Source organism: Rhinatrema bivittatum, chromosome 15, assembly GCF_901001135.1.
Source record: "Rhinatrema bivittatum chromosome 15, aRhiBiv1.1, whole genome shotgun sequence".
NCBI lineage: Eukaryota > Metazoa > Chordata > Amphibia > Gymnophiona > Rhinatrematidae > Rhinatrema > Rhinatrema bivittatum.
The window spans coordinates 31,438,111-31,459,834 of NC_042629.1; the positions used below are offsets into that span (position 1 = coordinate 31,438,111).

General features: G+C 45.6%; 1 protein-coding gene across 2 annotated transcripts in view; it reads right to left on the minus strand.

Annotated features, from left to right (window-relative positions):
• Positions 1–2,099: 2,099 nt before the first annotated feature.
• BACE2 (beta-secretase 2) overlaps positions 2,100–21,724 on the minus strand; it is a 65,562-nt gene continuing 45,937 nt past the window's right edge. The window contains exons 5-9 of one of the 2 annotated variants that reach the window (XM_029578340.1): positions 21,113–21,247; positions 15,705–15,806; positions 14,424–14,573; positions 13,409–13,577; positions 2,100–2,563 (exon numbers count right to left, since the gene is read on the minus strand). In XM_029578340.1, the coding sequence (XP_029434200.1) occupies positions 2,313–2,563; positions 13,409–13,577; positions 14,424–14,573; positions 15,705–15,806; positions 21,113–21,247 (807 nt within the window). In that variant the 3' untranslated portion in view covers positions 2,100–2,312. The remainder of the gene's footprint in view (positions 2,564–13,408; positions 13,578–14,423; positions 14,574–15,704; positions 15,807–21,112; positions 21,248–21,724) is intronic. The other variant, XM_029578341.1, reaches the window with a different exon arrangement.

Sequence of the window (21,724 nt, forward strand, 5' to 3'; positions counted from 1 at the left end):
GGAAAAATCCATAAACTTCTATTAATTAATAAGCAATAGTAGCATGAGATTTGTTTGGGTACTTACCAGGCACTTGTGATTTGGGTTGGCTACTGTTGGAAACCGGATACTGGGCTTGATGGACCCTTGGTCTGACCTAGTATGGCATATCTTATGTTCTTATGAGTGTGAATCAACAGACTGAAAATAAATCATGGTTTTATCAATTTAAAAACATTTGCCTACTTTGGGGCTAGCTTTGACATGCCTTTGGCTATACATTTAGTTGGCACCTAGCAACACTGAAAACCCTTCATCATCAGATTCAAGTATCAAAAAGACTAATCACAGTGATCTTAGTGAAAGGACTGAGATTAGGGGAGAACTACAGTTTATCATATTTAGAGGACTTGTGAAGGGTCACTGGTTTCAGAAAGCAATGAACTGTGCTGTTTAAACGCAGAGTTGAGTTCTAGATTTTTGAGAAACCTGGCCTGGTTGTCAGTTTGACCATTTGGTTTGGTGATGACATTTTAGGTATTTTGGTTTTAGTTGAGTTTTTTCTATTTTTTATATTTATTGTGTCACATATATTTGGTATTTTTTTTGTATTTATATTTTTTTTATTATGATGCATAAATTGGGCTTTTATTGTATAATGTTAACTAAGGCCCCAAGAGGAGCAATTTATTCATTTATATTTAACCACCTATTGAATTAAGTAACATCACGAAAAGGAAGTCTGAGATTATTTTTCACCAGCCCCCATCTGCACACACACGAGGTAGTACAGTGCAGTGGAGGCACCGTGCCATCTTATTATGCCTTTCACATCACACCCAGCAATGAGAAGTGCAATCGTTTCCATTCTGGGCTACACAATCTTCATTTGTCTATTTTGCCAGTTTCTTCTGGCTGTTAAAGGTGTGCATTCATTTAAAAAAAACAACAAAACCCGAAAAAAGATCTCCCTCTCCAATTTCCCCCCCCCCCCCTCCACTGACTTTCTTTTGAGAAAATCTATAGGAAAAATAAACCTGAAATTGGGCTCCCCCTCCTCCATCCCGGTCTACACTTACCCCTTTCTGCGGGGGTCTCTGATGTAGAAAGAGGCAGGAGTGATCCCCCCAGTTGTTCCGCCCTTCCAGCTCCTGGTTCAGAAATGTCGGCAGACGCCATTTTTAAACCGGGAGCCCGGGGGGGCAGGGGGATAACTCCTGCTCCTTTTTACATTGGAGACCCCAGTGGAAAGGGCTAAGACTGGTCCAAGATGGGGACACCATGGCTTTTGGCTTATTTCTTTTTTTTTTTTTTAATTGAATGTTTATTTTGGTTCAAACAAAATAAAACATGTAAACAAACTGATACCAGAATAAAAATATACTGAAACAAACAGACAAAAAAAAAACCAACACAACTTCCCCCCCCCCTGCACAACCTTATTGGCTGGGAACCAGCTTGTCCATAGACCTCTATGCTGTAATTATTAATCTCTCTTCTTTAGGTTTAAGTTCACCTCTCCTTAGCCACTTCTGTATCCGATTTTGAAATCTGCCAAATATTTTCTATATATCGCCCTTCTTTCCTACACCAAGTCTATTTTGAAGTCAAATTTTTTCCAAGTTGTTTGATTTTATTTTGTTTACAGAGTTTTAAGTATTTTAATCATTTTTTATTGTGTATCTATAATTGGGCTAAATTTGAATTGTTGGGTGGTTTATATATATATATATATATATATATATATACATACATATACACATACACACACCTGCTTGGATAACATGATTTACAGGCAGTATATAAAGTTTTATGAAATAAAAAATATAGTTTTGTTTATGACTGTGTCATGTGAGACTAAACCAAAAGCATTTCTGAAGTTTATATATTGCTGCTATAGCTTCCCAAACACTGGAGTGAAACCAAATTTCATCTCCATCCCGGCACTAAGGGGCAGATCCCCCTTGTGCATATCCAGTGCAACTCTGCCGCCTTCCTGTTTGGCAAGAGCTGCAGTCATGACCCCACAGGTCACGAGCTTACACAAAAAGCCAGAGGCAGCAATGCTCCCCTCTCCCCCCCGAAGCAGCCCCAACAAAGAGGCTGCAGGGCAGAGAGACTGGAGGTATAAATGGCACTTTTATTTCTCCTCGTTACAAAATACTTAGTTTAAAAAAAAAAAAAAGTCTTTTTCCAGTAGCTTGGGAATCCCTGTTACAGTACGGTGCGTCCAAAATCGGCATTGGGAAGTAAAAGCTGCACAGGAAGGGGCTCCCGTCAGCGAGCAGAACGTATTGTCTTGCACTTCGTGGGAGAGGCCCTCGCCCCCCATTTCACTTCCAGCGGTGTTGCACTAGGGAGGAGGTATCATTGACCCTTTCCATGCTGTGCTGCTGCTGCCGCCGCTCGGGGAGCAGCAGCAGGAAGACGAGGATGAGGAGGATGAGTCCGCAGATACTCATCAAGGTGTAGGAGATTATCCACAGCATGGGCTCCCGGAGGGGGGTTACGGCGATGCAGTTGCTGGATACATCCTCTGTTGTAAATGGACCCGAAATTGCTGACACAGAGGAACCATCTATTTCTGGAAACAGAAAAAAAAAAAAGTTTTTATTCAAATTTTCTCTTCTCTAGATGGCTGCCTTATCTAACATCTTCTGAGCCCAACATGTAAGCTTTTAGCTGGACTGGGTGCGTATCGTAGGATGGATCCAGTTTTGGGTTTTTTTTCTATTTCAAATGTTTTAGATGCAATGGCGCTTGTCTCTTTCTACTTAAATACCATCGTGTTGGCTGACAAATTAACAAAACACCTGCTAAAACAGATATCATGATATTAAGTAGATCACCATTGCCCTGTCTGCATAGGATTTTGCATTTTGCTAACTGCATTTTAGTTACCGACCAGATCAGAAACCTTGGCATCATTTTTGATGCTGCTTTATCATTTTAGCCTTAAATCAAATCTGTTACAACTGCTGCTTACTTTAATCTACATAAAAACTCAAAGCTAAAAGCTTTTTCTCAGCCCTACAGGACTTTAGGGCAATTCTGCCAGCTCTTTTTCTAACTAAACTGGGTTATTGTCATTCCATCTACCTCAGTCTACTGCAGGGCTTCCCAAACCTGTCCTGGGGACCCCACAGCCAGTCGGGGTTTCCAGGATCTCTACCATGAATATGCATGAGACACATTTGCATATACGGAGTCTCCATGATATGTAAATGTATCTCATGCATATTCATGGTGGAGATCCTGGAAACCCCGACTGGCTGTGGGGTCCCCAGGACAGGTTTGGGAAGCCCCTGGCCTACTGGTTTCTGTACTGAGGGGCTCTGCAAATGCTCCAGAAGTCTCGCACTGAGCAGGTTAGGCCTCTCCTGCAGTCACTCCATCGGCTTCCTGTCCGGTGGAGGATGCTAAAGATCTAGACACTCTATTTAAAATAACATTTTTTTTTTAAAAGCAATCCTCTGTTTTGTTTTACATATTCTGATTGTTTTGTATGATAACAGTGTACGTATAATCGTAATCCACATTCAACAAGTTTACTTGGAAAGCACAGAACAGAACGCAAGACATCCAACGAAATAAACAAGCATTAATATAGAGGACACTTAGCACTGATGAAGCTTTTTGCAGAAGCTTTCTTCTTAAAATATACAGAAAGCTGCCGTCTGTGGGCAGACGCCTGCTTGATGTCCCTCTGTAAGAACAATTTGACTAGCTGAGCTACAAGATAGAATATTTGCTGTAGTGGATGCGGTTATGTAGAATTTATTATCCAAACATCTCTGGCCAAAAATATATGTGATAAACATCTACTAAAGACGTTTTCTTTTCAGTGAGGCATTTGATCTGCGGTAAATGCTACGCCAATTCCCATGCAGATTATTGTGATGGAGCTTTATTCTATTCATGATCCAAGTGGTAGATCATTACGATGGACAAGAGAGGTTTGTTGTGGCATGGTGTTCTTCTGTGATTCTTGTTTAGTTTTATTGTACGTTATATCTACAAGCTGCCTAGGACTATATTTATTTATAACATTTAGGTGGCAAAAGGTGGACCCCTTGGGGAGAGGGAGAGTTGGCGCAACCTGCAGGGAGGAGCCCTGCAGGTCCCCCACTGTCGGCAGGCGGGGCCGGCTGGTGCAGAGGCCCAATAGGGGCTTCACCAATATCAGCCCTTGTTGCCCTTAAGGTTGAGCCCTCGGGTACTGGGGCCGGCCGGACTTAGGTGGGGCCACTGGTGATTAAGATGATTTGATGTGTAGAGCAGGCAACAGACTGGCGGTGTCAGAGAGAGGCTGTAGATCAGGGCCAGCAGCAGACAACATATCCAAGATCAAGCTGAGGTCAGGGCAGGCAGCAGTCAAGCAGGGTCAAGCCAGTGATCCAATCCAAGGTACAGGAAGGGAGCGGGGAGGCAAGACACGACAAGGAATGGTCAAAGCAGAGTGACCACACAGAGAACACAAGAGACAACTGGGAAGACAAATGGCACAGGCAGGAACAAGGTGTCAAGCACTTCTCCAGGGAGATGACCTATTGCCGAGGCACTGGGAGTAGGGGGCATGGGGGGGGGGGGTCTCAGCCCTTTATAAGGCTAGCTTGATGATGTCATCTAGGAGTGCCTCTGGTGGCTTTCTGCCACAGGCCCTTTAAGTTTATGGCAATCAGCACATGCGCGTGCCCTGAAGTTCCGATGGCGGCCAGCTGTGAAGAGGCAGAGCAACTGCGGCGCAGTCCCTCACTACGCCCAGAGGAAGGCCCAACACTGGAAAAGCCACGGGAGGCAGAAGGCATGTGCGGCAGCCCAGACTGGAGGTGAGTGCGATGGTTTGCAGGGGGCTGTGAGCTGCCAAATGCAATAGTACCCCCTCGTGTAAACCTCCCCCCCTGCCGAGAGAGTTTAGGTTTCTTGGGGTGAGGCGTGGAACTCCTTGAGAAGACTTTTGTCCAGTATATTGAAGGCAGGCTCCCACGTATTTCCTTCTTGCCTGTAACCTTTCCGGGTAACCAGATACTTCCATCTCTTATCCCATCGTCAGATGTGTAATACTCCTTCACTTGATATACATTGTCCTCCTCTGTGATGAGTTCCTGGGGCTCAGGTGGTCTCCTGGAGGGCCAGGAGAGAATCAAAGGCTTCAAAAGAGAAATGTTGAACATGTTATGGTCTCCCAACAAGGCAGGTAGCTGTAACTACCTGCCTTGTTGGGAGGTAGTTACATGACCAAGCTGGTGGATGGGAAATGGCCCAATGTAGAAAGGAGCAAGTCACATATAAAGGTGGATGTGGTGTGTGCTCAGCCAGTTCTTGTTTCCAAGTTTAAAACAGGGTGCTGACCCATTTTTTCAATTTTCAATTTTTCAATTTCCAATCTTCCTTTCATTGCCAAGGTGATGGAGAAACTAGCAAATACGCAACTATCGGATTACATAGAAGAACACAAAATTCTATTCCCTACTCAATTCGGTTTCAGAAAAGCCTCAAATACCGAATCACTACTCATATCACTGACGGACTACCTGACTTTGGGCCTTGACAAAGGACAGGCCTTCCTCTTGATTTTATTAGATCTATCTGCAGCTTTTGACACTGTAAACCACGCCATATTACTAAACCAACTGGCTAACATCGGTATTGCAGGATCAGCGCTGACTTGGTTTAAGACTTTTCTAGAAAACAGAGGTTTCAAAGTCAAAATCCTGAACAAAGAATCCCATATATACCCATCATCACAAGGAGTTCCTCAGGGCTCCTCTCTCTCACCTACACTCTTCAATCTATACCTTCTCCCACTTTGCCAACTTCTAAACAAATTGAATCTAAAACACTTTATTTATGCCGACGACGTCCAGATTGTGATCCCCCTCCAAGAATCCATTAATAAAACTCTAAAACTGTGGGAAAACTGTTTCAAAGAAATTAATGACCTCCTATCCAGCTTAAACCTAATTCTAAACCAATCAAAAAGTGAATTCCTGCTAATCTCACCGGATAACTGCAAAATCACTACGAACCCGCCAGCCAACTTACAAATATCAAAAGTAAGAGATCTAGGAGTATCCATAGACAACAGACTAAACCTAAAAGCATTTATTAAGCAAACAACTAAAGACTGCTTCCACAAACTACACACATTAAAAAGAATAAAACCCCTATTTCATTTCCATGATTATAGAACAGTGCTCCAAGCAATAATCTTTGCGAAAATAGATTATTGCAACGCTATACTACTAGGCCTCCCATCATCCCATACCAAACCTCTCCAAATGATTCAAAACACGGCAGCAAGAATCCTAACTAACAAGAAAAGAAGAGATCACATCACGCCGGTCCTTAAAGACCTTCACTGGCTGCCAATCCACTTCAGGATAATCCATAAATCCCTAACCACAATCTTCAAAAATATCCATGGACTAGCTCCACTCCATCTACAAATAGCACTTAAAAAACACTCCTCCAACAGACCCACTAGAGAAGTGTACAGAGAACTTCTACAGGTACCACACGCCAATACCACCCAACACATAACCCTGAGAGACAGGGCCTTCTCTACAGCAGGCCCCTCACTATGGAACTCAATCCCCTTAGAATTACGACAGGAACCATGTCTTCCAACCTTCAGAAAGAGACTTAAGACATGGCTGTTCAAGAAAGCCTTTCCGGACTCTGACTGATGCAACGAAAGCTGTTCAAGAAAGCCTTTCCGGACTCTGACTGATGATCTCACCAAATACAGAAAGACGGTCTATCTCCCACTAAACTGATTCGGACATACCAAACACTACACGTTCTTATTCTTGTTAAATTTCTATCGTCTTATTCTTCTTCTTTTCCCAGTTAGAACCTTCCTTGTTTTATTGTAACTGATTTTTTCTGCGCACTGTTATAACTTGTTATAATTTGTAAATATATAAAATGTATACTCATGTTATATTTATACACGTTTATAATGTATTGATCACCCCTGTTTTATGTAAACCGACATGATACGAATCTCCGTGAATGCCGGTATAGAAAAACTCAAATAAATAAAATAAATAAATAGGTGTCAGCGGTCTTCTTGAATCTCTTAGCTGTTTTGCGAAGGGTCTTCATCATGCAGATCCAGAATTCCTGCAGTTGTTGAACCGTCAGTTGAGCCATCTGCGATTGGACAGACAGTGGAATCAGAGGTGGTGTGGGTTGTCTGCCATATACAACCAGAAATGGAGAAGATCCTGTAGCACAGCTGATGTGCTACTTATGAAAGAATTTGACCCATGGTAAGAGAGATGCCCAATTATCGTGTCTTTCATTAGCATAAGCACGAAGGAAACACTTAAAGGTGCAATTGGTCCGTTCAGCCTGTCCATTGGCCTGCAGGAGGTATGCTGTCATGAAATCCAAGGAAATGTTGAACTTCTTACATAGGCTGTGCCAGTATTTGGCTGTAAATTGAGACCCCCAATCCGAGATTATATGTTTGGGTAGGCCGTGCAGGCGGAAGATATGAAGCTTAAATAAACTGGGCCAATTCCAGCGCTATGGGGAGACCAGGAAGCAGGGTGAAGTGTGCCATTTTTGAGAAGGGGTAGACTACGACCCAAATGATTGTTCAGCCATTTGAGATAGGGAGATCTACCATGACATCGGAGATAAATGGGGCCATGATTGCCTGGGGGCCAGCAATGGCTGTAACAGCCCCTAGGGTCATCCCACTAACTGTTTCTGCTGTACAAAGGTGGCACAGGAATCAAAGTAGGCCAATACGTCATTCCTCATATGTGGCCACCAGTAGTACTGCTGGAATAGCATGAGTGTGCAGGCCTATCCAGGATGTCCTGCAATGAAGTTGTAGGACTATTTTTAAACACTTTTATTCAAGTTTTCAGGGAACAGTCCGCCCTAGTGGAACAGTCATTGATGTTTCCAAAAGAATCTTTGTTGGCTCTATATGTTTAGGCGGATCCAGGTCATCTTCTAACATGAAGGATCGAGATAGAGCATCAGCTCGCAGGGTCTTCGTGGCTGGGCAATCTCTCAGCTCATCATCAAACTGTGCAAAAAACAAGGACCAGCAGGCTTGGCAGGCATTAAGGCATTGAGCCTGGTGGAGGTGCTCCAGGTTATTCTGGTCGGTGAAGATAGTAATATAGTGCAGTGCATCTTCAAGCCACAGATGCCATTACTCAAGTATGAGTTTAATAGCCAGGACCTCCTTGTCACCAATCCCAGAGTTATGCTCCTCTGGGGAGAAGTTCCATGAAAAGAAAGAGCAGAGATGCAAAAGTCCCTTGTCGGAATGCTGGCTCAGGTCTGCTCCTACCCCAGAAGAGGATAAATCCACTTCAAGGATGAAAGGACAAGTGGGGTCCAGCCAGTGCAGACATGGTCTCTGGCGAAATGAGTCCTTTAGCTTCTGAAATGTTTCTGGTGGCCAGACTTTGGAGTTAGCTCCTTTACGGGTAAGGGCAGTAAGAGGAACTGCCAGAGTGGAGTAGTTGGGAATGAAGTGCTGGTAATAGTTGGCAAACCCCAGAAACCTCTGGAGGCCATGTAAACCAGAGGGTTGTGGCCACTCCTGAATAGACTATCTTATCGGGATCCATGTGGAAGCCTTCATTGGAGACTTTATACCCGAAGAAGGGAGACTGTTTTTCAAAAAGGCACTTTTCCAGCTTATTCTCGTGTAATATCTGAAGGACATGATAGACATCCCTTCGATTAGAGTGGAGATCCTTGGAGAAGATGAGTATATCGTAAAGATATACAATATACAGGCATAAAGGAGGTCTCTGAAGACTTCATTCATCATTTTCTGGAACACAGCAGGGGAGCTGCATAATCCAAAGGGCATTACTTGCAGTGACCGTCTTTTGTATTAAATGCCATCTTCCATTCATGGCTCCGCTTGATTTGGATGAGGTTGTAGGCCCCTTGAAGATCCAACTTAGTGAACACCCTGGAGCCTTGCCAACGGTGGAATAGTTCCGAAATGAGCAGTAATGGATACTGGTCTTTCTTCATTATGGCATTCAAGCCCCTGTAGTCGATACAAGAGCATAAGGACTCATATTTCTCCATGACAAAAAAAGAATCCTGCCCCAGCCAGAGGAGAAAGGCCACATGAAACCCTGCTCTAAGGTCTCCTTTATGTATTCCGTCATGGCCTAGGTCTCAGGAACAGATAACAGGTAAACCCTACTTTGTTGGGGTTCGTCACCTGTAAGCAAGTTGATGGCACAGTCAAAGTGTCTGTGTGAGGGCCTCTTTCTTAGAGAACACATCGGCAAATTCTACATACAGGGGAGGCAACCCCACCAAGGTTGTGGCAAGAGGCAAGCTGGGTGCTGCAGGCATGATTGGAGGCACCAGAACTCCACTTGGTCAGATGTAAAGAAGCCCAGTCGAAGCATGGAAAATGGAGTTGTAACCAAGGCAGCCTCAGGACGATGGGGTATACTGCCATACTGATGACATGTAGAGTTATATTCTCCACATGCAAAAGGCCTGTGCATAAGCACAAAGGTGTTGTGGGGTATGAGTTATCTGACCTGGGAACGGGTTCTGGTGGATAGACTAGACAACCAAGAGTGTCTTCCAAATCACAGTGGACAGTTGTAGATGCTCCACCAGGGCTTTCATAATAAAATTCCCTCCAGCGCCGGAGTCCATCAGTGCCTGAGCTGGGAATTCTTGATTGTTCACAGTATTTATTTATTTATTTAACAACTTTTCTATACCGACATTAAAATACACATCATATCGGTTTACATTGTAACAAAAGGTAGAAAATACAAATAACAGGGGGTGGGGTGGGGGGAAAACTAAGAACGTGGGGTCAGAGGGGAGACCCCAAACTAAGATAGGAAAGGGGAGAAGGCGAGAGGAACAGTAACAGGTTAATTAAATGCAAAGGAGCACAAGATATACTATAAATAATATACATAATATACAAATGGAGCCAGGAATCGAAAGGGTGGAGGCAGTTATACGATTAAATGAGAATACCGTTATACACATATGCAATTATACAAAGCAAGAATGAGTCACAGGAAGCTTGGGGAGCAGGGGATGTGAAACCTAGGATCAGCTCCCCGCTAGAGCCTAGGCTTGTTGGTTTCCCGGTTTCATTGGGCAGAGGTAGATACTATATTTTGGACTCACGCAGTAGCAGCAGAGTTGGTGCATGCCATGGCGGCCTCTCTCCTCAGGGGCCATGCAGATCTGGCCCAATTGCATCGGCTCTTCTGGTCCATTTTATGCTGAGGAAGCTGTTCAGACTGGAGATGGGAAGCATTGGGACCATGGGACGGCCACAAGATGAATGGAGTTCTCTGGCTCTCTGCTAAATGCGACAGTCTATTCTTCCCACAAAACTAATCAGGCCATCCAGGGTCTCTGGAATCTCTCGAGCAGCCGGCTCATCTTTGTCCTGTGTGGACAGGCCCTCTAGGAATATACTCCACAGGCTCTCCTTGCCCCAACAATTTATTAATTGCTTTCCAGTTTTTTTTGCAATAAAAGCTTTCAAACCAATGTACAAAATCACTAAAACTTAAAAACAGCAAATAAAATATTGAACAAAATTTCACACACACATACAAACACAAACCATTGCTATTCTTATTGTCTCTCTACCAGTTCTTTTCTCTAGCTAGACAACATAGTAGTTTGAATCCACATTCGATCAGAATAAAATAAAAAATGTATTCTGAAAAAACAAATCACTTTCCAATTTAATGCGGAAGCTCAGTTACCATCAACCATGTTTTCACTTTACGTTGAAAACACATCAAATCAGGTTCCTCTCCAATGCACGGGGGGAGAGCGCATTCCATAATTTAGGAGCGGTCATGAAAAAAGATCAATGTTGAAATTTCACAGCTCGAAAATCTTTTTACCAGGGAAAGTTGAAAACCATATTGCAAGCGTGTACCTATAGTGGAGGATTTCCAAGAATGTTTCTCTCACACAAATGGTGGACCCAAGCCCCGCGATATTTTGAAAGCAAGAATGAGAACTTTGACCTTACATTGCAGCTTTAAATCGGCAACCAGTGCAATTTCACCAAAAGCGGTGCAGCAGCGATATTAAGTCGGAGGCACCAAAAATAATAATAATAAAAAAAAAAAAAAACCCCAAAAACTTTGAAAAAAAAAATCTGGATTCAAAAACCGCCACCGGTAAAATTAGGCGTCAGTTGTCGGACCGCCGACAGCTGCCACTTCCGCTAATAAGGAGGCAACTAGGGGTGCGCTAGTGTTCCTAGTGCCTCCTTATTAGTGCGGGCCCTAATTTAAATGCAAAATCACGCACGGGAGAGCAGGTGCTGGTCTCGGAGCCCCGGCTCTCCCGCAGGTTTTATTGCGTCGGCCTGCTAGTGTTTTACTGAACCCTAGAAGCTTCCCATTCAGTCACCTTCCTCCAGTCCCTGTGGTTACCGGGATGGGCCGTTTGAATGCCAGCTCTCCTGCACTGGTGGGACTTTCCTTGTTCTTTTAGAATAAAAAGAGGTCACCATGTGAGATTCAAAGTGGGCTGACTCAGTAGTAGCATCAGAAACTCTTTCTTCAAAAATAAAAGGATCAGCCTCCCAGGGAAGATGGAGGCAAAAGCACAATTAAAGAGAGCCTGTGATAAGCACAGAGGATGCCCTAGGAAAAACCAGAGAGCAACTGAGGCCTGTGGCACTACCCCAGGAAACAAAGTGGGTAAATCAGAGCAGCCTTCGGGTCCTTCTCTGCTATCAGATCCTGTGTGAATGCAGGAAGCTGCTCAGTTATGTGGGGTTCCTGGCAATATTTATTTATTTGTTTTTGTATACATCTCACATCGGTTCACACGTAACTGAACGTTAAATAAGGCATGGGCTGCTTATTTTCACAGTGTAACTTACAGGGTAACTTAGGAAGGTTAACATTTTAAAATGCGTGTTGGAACATTTATCTATTTACAGAGACAGTTGGGACATCTGGAACAGTTGGCAGGGAACTGAATATTACAGGTGGGCCAAGGAAAATGTATGACTTAGGGCGGGTAGCATTTTACAATATGATATGGACAATTTAGCTATTTACAGGGTAATTTGCTGCATATGGAGAGGTTAATAGGGAACTGACGGATACATTCGTGCCAAAGGAGAATGGGTGGCTTGCGGTTCGTAAACGAGGATTGGATGGGTGGGTACAATCATGGAGAAATGAGGATTTACTTACATGCAGTGAGTGGGGCCTGGGTGAGGAGGGAAGGCTTTCAGGAATAGCCATGTTTTGAGGTTTTTTATTTTGGTTTTTATTTTAAAGATTTGAGTTGAGGGTACCGTTCTGAGTTGGGGCGGGAGGGAGTTCCATAGCGTGGGGCCGGCTACTGATATGACGCGTTTTCGGGTTGAGGAGATGTGTAGTGCCTTGGAGGTGGGGACAGAGAGGAGCCCAGAGTCGGTGGATCTGAGGTTTCTATGGGGGCAAGCTGACCTTACAAGGGGTTCCATGCAGGAAGCAGCCACCGTCTCCTATAAATGCCGGAGCAGTCAGTCAGTGATGTGGGAACGTCCGCTGTTTCCCAGAGCTGGGTGGGACATGTCGACATCACTGCTCCTCTACGAGGTCATAAAATGGATGCTCTCAGCCGCAGGAGAAAGTTCTAGTTAGATCACAGCCCTTCTCAGTCTAACATGTATGTCCTAGGCAAAGTATTTTTACCTGGGTGGAAAACAGTGCACCCTGAACGCATAGCTTCCCCTTTTCACATTTCATAACACTTGAATTGGTAAATATGGAGCCAAGCAATTAAAAAAAAAAAAAATCCAGGCTAAAAAAGGTTTATCAATTCCCTGATCTACCACCAGAGGTCACCATCGGTCCATGAAAAAAGGTAAATATTTGCTAATTTTAAGAAAATGTGTTTTTTTTTTTATATATAGTCAGAAGAAACCCAAGTAATTTAGTAAAGTGTCCTCCTTATATTAAAATATCACTGTGTAAAATTAAACAGTTCAGTTTCCTGGGTCCAGTAGCTTCCCATTCATGTTCATGGAGTTTAATGTTTAAACTCTTTGTGAAAGCTCCTCACAAGGGGATGTCAGCTGACACTGTTAAATATTGACTGTCCCTGTTGCCCAATGATCACAGTTCCAGAAAGACCAGACAGGCACTGGTATAATCCGGCAGAAGGATCCCTGTGCGCAGGCAGGAGACTTCATCAATTTCTCCAAGTCTATAGGACTTCTCAAACCAGTCCTCAGGGCACACCTAACCAGGCAAATTGTCAGGCTATCCACCATGAGCGAGATCTGCATGCACTGCTTCCATTGTATGCAAATCTCTCTCATACATATTCATGGTGGATAGCCTGAAAACCTGACTGGCTAGATGTGCCACGAGGACCGGATGGAGAAGCAGTGACTTAAGCGGACACGAGGGACACCTCTTACCTGCACATGAGCTCACTGCAAAGCCCACCCTCTTCTCAGCCCTGTCGAAGATCACATAGAAGCCCTCCATGACCGTCGCCCCGATCACCAGAGCACTGTCGGAGGGAGAGATGCCAAAGCGATAACATTCCATGTCCTGGCGCCCGGCCAGCATAGGCTGCAGGTACATCTGAGGGGGGAGAGAGAGAGAGAGACAGAGCCGGCCACTTACAGACATAGCAAAAAGAAACCGAAGGGCAGCGGGTGAGGGGAGAAACACCCGGAACCTGCCGCTAAGCAATGCGCCAAGGAGATCGCAGATGAAGCGAGGGAAGCGTTAATCTGAATATTCAAACACCCACTGAAACCACCCTCCTAAGGTCTCCATAGATGAACATCCTCCATTGTCTTCAGTTAGGCGGGGGTGGGAGGCCCCATCATTATTCAACAGCGACACCTGCTGGCTGGTTTATGGACAAGCTTGTGCCAGGCTCTGGCCCAAGGAGCATCACTGTGATGGGTTTAGGAGGATTAGGAAGAGGCTGGCGGAACAAACGTTCTAGCAGTAAATCTTTTTTTTTTTTTTAATGCCTTTGTTCCCTCCATCCCATCTGGAAAGGATCAGAAAATAAAAACAGCCTTGTTCCCCACTGATAAATACTAATGGACTCTGTCCCCTCTGCAAACCAGGGTGAAAAGCCAGCATTAAAGGCAGGAATATTTTTGTAGAATTTATGAAACTGTATCAGAAATGTAGAAGGAAAAACAAAAATAAATAGGTAAAAATCAAATAATAGATTTTATCAGAACTGGAGAATTCCTAAGTAACAATTCATTAAACCTGAAAGCACAAGAACAGTTTCTTTGCTCTGTGTCAGGGCAGAAGCAGCACAGGGAATCCAGCACTGGGACCTCCTGGCAAACAGTTTAAGAGCCGACGCTGCCTCCTGAACCAGAAGCCGGGAGTGGCAGTGCCGGGACCCTCACCTTGCAGTCTGCGAAGAATAAAGCCAGGAAAGTCACACAATGCACAGACCTGAGGTTGGATTGTGAGGCGGAAGGAGCTGCTGGTGTTCACATCCCGCAGGTAGATAGAGAGGTCCGGAAAGTAAGCCCATGGGGTCTCCAATGTATCCCAGCAGATGAGCTGAGAGCCGGCCCAGAAACCATCAGTGAAGTCCTGGATCTAGGGAGACAGAATATGCTGGAAATAAAAGTACAGCTCTCCTTGGTCCGTCTGATGCATGCCCTCAAGTCTGTCACCATTTCACTACTTATCCTCATGTACAAGGCCTCGACACTTACTTCCCCATCTGGCTCTCCTCAGGGAGCCACCATATGCTCAGATCCTCCCATAGTTAAGCCAAGCACGGTGGCTCCTTCCTCTTTTGGCTGACAGCAAGATGCAGCTCAGTTATGAGCTACTTCTTGGGCTGTTCTTTGGCCGACCATTAGGTGTCACAATAAGCACAGATATGTGGCTCTCCCTCCAGCCCTGCCCAAAGGCATTGATAACAAAAGAGGGCTACTTATGGAGCACTCCCCATCCAAGCTAGCCTAAGGTGCAGAAACCCGAGCCAGGAAAGGAACCCCTGGGTCTCCGCATGGCCTGCTAGTCACTGTGCCACCGCTCTGAAAGGATGTCCTGCAGGCACTACCTTAGGGCCGCATCCTTTGAGACAGCTACAAGCTGTGTAAGTCACCCCAGCGGAGCAGGTGATATGTAGCCAGTACCCACCCTCCCTCAAACAAATGCTCCTGCAGCCCTGCACAGGCGTTCCAGCAGCCAGGCCGTGGGACAACTACAGACGGCAGCGCAGCACCACTACCTGCAACGCCTTCCACTAAAGACCTATTAAATCCCGCTGCTCCTGTTACGCAATCCGTGTCGCGCACTCGGGAGCAGCAGAACGAGCCACCCTCCGTGGCTCCTTCTGGGCCTCCTTCCTCTGGCTATTCTTGCTGGATTCACACTCTGCACATCTCAGGCTGCTGCCCTCTTCATATATATATATATATATATATATAAAAATAATAAAAACGTCAATGGGACACTGTCTAAAAATGTCAGGTAACTGTCTGATATCTGTTACAAGTCAGAACACAGGCTGCGCTTTGTATTCCATGTTCTCCATGCAGTATCCCAGGGTGTAATAACGTGATTTTCATCGGATCAGATCAGAGCTGCTGCAACAGCAGGGGCATGCATGCAGCCCCCAAAAAAGTCTCAAGTGTTTACACCGTGATACTCAGCACAAAAAAAAAGAAAAAGCTTTTAATATTAAAACAGCCCCAGTAATGAAGCAGGGTGCCTTACTGGAGACGAGCGTATAACAGCATTCACCACAGCAGCAAACACTTTTTGGGGCAGGCGGAGGAGAGTGGTGCCGCTGTCCACTATGGCTTTATCCGAATTGTACTGTAAGGCAGAGAGAGAGAGAGAGAGAGTCGCATGAAAGAACCATAGGAATATTGAGCTGCATCCAGGCAGCGGTCTAAGAGACTACAGCTTCCTGAGTCACTGTGGGCTCAAAATTAAATCAGAACACCTACAGAAAAAACAAGAAACAAAACAAAAACGGGGTTGGACTACCTCCCAAACCAGCCTGGGGGAAAACCTCCCTCCCTCTGTTCCCACAGCCGGCCATTACCCTTCCCTGAGCCTTTGACGTTGCATCTGCAGACTTTGGGGGATTACCCCCAGCCGCAGGACCTCCAGTGCTGCCCTGCCTCCCTTCCACCTCGGACCTCACGATTCACGGCAGAGGCTCTCGGCATGGCAGCAGGCCCGGAGGACAGCCTGATCTGGAAAGCAGTACAGGAAGGAAGGGGCAGGCCGAAGCCAGTGGCAGTGCAGGAAGCAGAATGTCTGTGGTCTCAGGGGCCTTCAGGGTGAGGGAGATGGCAAGTCTTAGGCCCCCATGAGCTGCCCCCAACGATTTGCAACCCCAAGCACAGGCCTGGGGTGCCTATATAGAAATCCAGACCTCCTTCCATCTCCATCTCCGTCCAATTGTCTCTTCCAGCTTATCATCTGCCTTTCTTTCTCACTCTCATCTCCTTCCCAGTCCCTGGTCCCACACTTATTCTGGCCCTAGAGGCAAAAACTCACAGTAAAAACTTTTTAAAATATATCCGAAGCAGAAAGCCTGTGAGGGAGTCACTTGATCGAGGGGTTAAAGGGGCACTTAGAGAAGATAAGGCCATCGTGGAAAGATTAAATGATTTCTTTGCTTCGGTGTTTACTGAAGAGGATGTTGGGGAGGTACCCGTAATGGAGAAGGTTTTCATGGGTAATGATTCAGATGGACTGAATCAAATCATGGTGAACCTAGAAGATGTGGTAGACCTGATTGACAAACTGAAGAGTAGTAAATCACCTGGACCGGATGGTATACACCCCAGAGTTCTGAAGGAACTAAAAAATGAAATTTCAGACCTATTAGTAAAAATTTGTAACCTATCATTAAAATCATCCATTGTACCTGAAGACTGGAGGATAGCAAATGTAACCCCAATATTTAAAAAGGGCTCCAGGGGCGATCCGGGAAACTACAGACCGGTTAGCCTGACTTCAGTGCCAGGAAAAATAGTGGAAAGTGTTCTAAACATCAAAATCACAGAACATATAGAAAGACATGGTTTAATGGAACAAAGTCAGCATGGCTTTACCCAGGGCAAGTCTTGCCTCACAAATCTGCTTCACTTTTTTGAAGGAGTTAATAAACATGTGGATAAAGGTGAACCGGTAGATATAGTATACTTGGATTTTCAGAAGGCGTTTGACAAAGTTCCTCATGAGAGGCTTCTAGGAAAAGTAAAAAGTCATGGGATAGGTGGCGATGTCCTTTCATGGATTGCAAACTGGCTAAAAGACAGGAAACAGAGAGTAGGATTAAATGGGCAATTTTCTCAGTGGAAGGGAGTGGTCAGTGGAGTGCCTTAGGGATCTGTATTGGGACCCTTACTTTTCAATATATTTATAAATGATCTGGAAAGAAATACGACGAGTGAGGTAATCAAATTTGCAGATGATACAAAATTGTTCAGAGTAGTTAAATCACAAGCAGATTGTGAAATTGCAGGAAGACCTTGTGAGACTGGAAAATTGGGCATTGAAATGGCAGATGAAATTTAATGTGGATAAGTGCAAGGTGATGCATATAGGGAAAAATAACCCATGCTATAGTTACACAATGTTAAGTTCCATATTAGGTGCTACTACCCAAGAAAGAGATCTAGGCGTCATAGTGGATAACACATTGAAATCGTCGGTTCAGTGTGCTGCGGCAGTCAAAAAAGCAAACAGAATGTTGGGAATTATTAGAAAGGGAATGGTGAATAAAACGGAAAATGTCATAATGCCTCTGTATCGCTCCATGGTGAGACCGCACCTTGAATACTGTGTACAATTCTGGTCGCCAAATCTCAAAAAAGGATATAGTTGCGATGGAGAAGGTACAGAGAAGGGCTACCAAAATGATAAGGGGAATGGAACAGCTCCCCTATGAGGAAAGACTAAAGAGGTTAGGACTTTTCAGCTTGGAGAAGAGACGGCTGAGGGGGGATATGATAGAGGTGTTTAAAATCATGAGAGGTCTAGAACGGGTAGATGTGAATCGGTTATTTACTCTTTCAGATAATAGAAAGACTAGGGGGCACTCCATGAAGTTAGCATGGGGCACATTTAAAACTAATCTGAGAAAGTTCTTTTTCACTCAACGCACAATTAAACTCTGGAATTTGTTGCCAGAGGATGTGGTTAGTGCAGTTATTATAGCTGTGGGATTGGATAAGTTCTTGGAGGAGAAGTCCATTACCTGCTATTAATTAAGTTGACTTAGAGAATAGCCACTGCTATTACTAGCAACGGTAACATGGAATAGACTTAGTTTTTGGGTACTTGCCAGGTTCTTATGGCCTGGATTGGCCACTGTTGGAAACAGGATGCTGGGCTTGATGGACCCTTGGTCTGACCCAGCATGGCATGGTCTTATGCTCTTTCATCTGCTCCCGGCTCCCCCTCGCTACCACCCTTGCCCCCCACCTCCCGCCCCACAGCCACCATATTTCTCTTGTCTTCTTCATCTGATCCAGCCCGCTCTACTCCATCCAATTTCCCCCGTTTGTGCAAGATGAGCTAACAGAGCAGGAGCTTTGCAGGGGCCCTGGGCAAACCCCTGGGGCTGACACCCTCCCCCCTGCCTTCCTTTCCATATAGAGATTTGGATTTTAAATTTAAATTACTTGCCTTTCCAAATACAAGCTGGAGGTGAGTTAGTCTGTTACAGTCAGTGCCCTACACTTCCCACAATGTGGGAGAAACTGCGCATTTGACAACAGAATCAACATTTCACTCCTTTGAATTCAAATCTTTTGAAGAAAGCTGTGGAGTGCCTGCCCGCCTTCAGTCTGCTCCTGCCCCAGCCCCTCCCCTTGCAAACAGCCTGGGGGGGGGAGGGGAGAGAACCTTCTCCTTCTGGGGTTGTTTTGATGTAAATAAGAGGGTGGGGCTCAGTTTGGAGTGTAGAGAGAGAGCAGTCCAAGTGTTCGATCCCTCAAAGATCTCTTAAAATCCTTATCAAACCAAAGATGACTTTGATAGAATCCCTGCAAGCAGGGATGTGTCCACAGAGGAATTTCACCTTCATACAAAGCTTCTTGCCCCTGCATATGTTGCCAGTCATGCACCAATTACAGAAGACCTGGATGTGTTTTGGAAGTCTGTAAGTGCTGGGGTCTTGCAGCTGGCCGAGGCCCATTCGTTTCAGTTCCTAGAAGCCTTGCTGACAAGTTTCAAATTTGTGTTCCTTCAATTCCTTTTGATATCAGTTAGCATGCATCCAATATATGTGTACATATTTTTCTGAGTAATTAACAGCAGGACAAACTGCAGCTACTCAGGGCATGTTTAGCATACAGAAGCTCCGGGACTCTCTCAAGAAAACTTAAAAAGGATGGATGCACTATTTCAATTCAAGCCAAACGGTGACACTGCACAGTTCAAGTTTGTAATTTGTGCCTTCATTTGACAAACTGTTGGTTTTTGTGCTTGGTACTTTATTTGTATAGAGTGTAAATATTGTTTAAAAACAAAATGTGAATTTTTTTTCAATGAAATACTGACTTTTCCGAGGTATGAATCTTTATGCAAAGCTTGCCACAGAATTTAGAAAACTGTGTGTGTAGCTTGGGCTCTGCTTCCCATGCGGGGAGGGTGGGAATAAATGAAGGATTTTCCTTTTCGGCAGCGTCACTCTGCTGCCTTTCATAACTGGGAATTCTCCAATTCCTCCAGGTCTCTAACTCACCGGGTATCCTCCTGCTCTCCCTCCCCAGGTGATGTTTCTTGGGTGTGAAGGGGGGGGGGAGGGGGGGCCTGGTAGGAGCACCCAGTGAGGATTTCTTCCCTGATCAGGGCAAACCTTCCCACCCACCCTCATGCAGCCCCCGCCACTCTCACGCCGTCCAGCCCCAGCGCAGCCTCCTCGCTCTCCTCCCTTATATGCCCCATACCTCTTCTCTCCTCCTCCAGTAACCCCCCCATGCATCCCCCCCTCCCCCCACCAGACACTTCACTCTCCTTACAAGCCTGGATGGGGACAAAGATGCTTCCTACCTTCTCTACCCCCAGGTACAGACTGCTCTCTGCCACTCCCCACCCCCCACAGCTGTTTTGCTCTCTTTTTAAGCTCAAATATGGACCTACAGTGCTTCCTGTCCCCTTTTCATTAGGGGCCAGACCCCAGTTGGAGTGCAGACCCCACCACCTGCTCCTCCCTCCCCTTCCAGTCAGGATTTAGAAGGCGCAGATGCAGGCTCCTCTCTCTGGGGCTGATGGAATAAGGTGCGGAGCGCACCGTTTAACCTTCGCTCGTGCGCAAACTTCACTGTCGATGCAGCAAGGGGCCGATGCACTAAAAGAGCGGCGAAAGCGGGCACTCGGCGTTGAGCGCCCGGGTTTCCTGACGTGCGCCCAGGCCCCTCTCCTGGGTGCGCGAGGCAATATTTAAATTAGATGCTGTGTTGCCAAGGAGGCGCTAGGGTGGACCGCACACCCCCTAGTGCCTCCTCGGCAGCAGGCGCCCAGGAGAGGTCAGCTGTCCGCGGGTTCAGAGAAACGGACGCCGGTTAACCGAGCGTCCGCTTCCCGAAGCAGACTGCAGGCATTCTTTTTCTTTTAAAACATCTTTTAAAACTTTTCGTCCCTCCCACTTAATATCGCAACGATAGTCCTGGGTTGAGTAAAACGTACTCGCTTATCTCCGACCACAGTTTGTATTTCCAAACCAGCAAAATTAGAATTTGGAAACTGCACGCGCAGGAATTTGTTTCATGCGCATCCCGACCAATCACCACTTCTCCCACCTCGCTGTGTCCCTGCCTGCACTTCTCGGATCCCACCAGGTGCAGACGCCTCCTCCTCCTGCCAGAATCAGACCGGGCCCTTCAGGGGGTCATTTCAAAATGATCTGCTGAATGCGGGATCTAACTCGGGTCTGTGCACATTTGTAGGTTCACGTTTTTCTTTATGTTAAACACCCGTTGCATTATCATGCCATTTGCTTACTGAATCTGGCGTTAAGAGAGCGTGTCCTGAATTTTGTGCACGGCTTATTACACCGGCCCCTCTAGTGGATCGTAGACTCGCTTTCAGGCCAACCCCTGATCGTTATCTGTAAAAGCAGAAAGGGAGCCCGGCGGATATTGTTTCGCTCTACGCACCACAGTGCAGTCCAAGTTCAGGTTCCGACCTCCGACCTCCAGCTTGAGCACCTCCACCTGGTAATACCATTCCTCTTTCACGGGGGTGTACCAGATCTCACCCCTGTACAAACTTGGTTCGATCCCACCCAAGACCTGGAGAAACGTAAAAAAAAAAAAAGACAGAGACTCAGTTCAGCAGCCCCTGCCTGCAGCGCAGCAAAAAAAGGATGAACCAACAGAACTCTCTCTCTCTCTCGGGAAAACTCGCCATTGATTCGTGCGCAGATTTAAGGCTCAACAGCAAAGCTGCACGCGAGACCTTTTCCCCTGGGACTAAATTCGTTTGCAACGAGCCTTCAAGAGCTGCGCTCCCCTTCATCAGATGAAAGCACACGGACGCGCCGATTTTATAACATGCGTGCGCATCTTATAATATCCGATGGTCGCGTGCAGGTGTGCCGGATTTCTAAATCCACTACAATTAAGCAACGGACTGGGAGAGAAGTTTTCTATCCCTAACCCTACCTCCTCCCCGACCTCTAACCTGACCCTATGTATCTCTAATTTTTTATTTTAATACTCACTGCTCCCCCAGGAGCAAAAGTCATCTCTAGGGTGCACTTTCCTGGG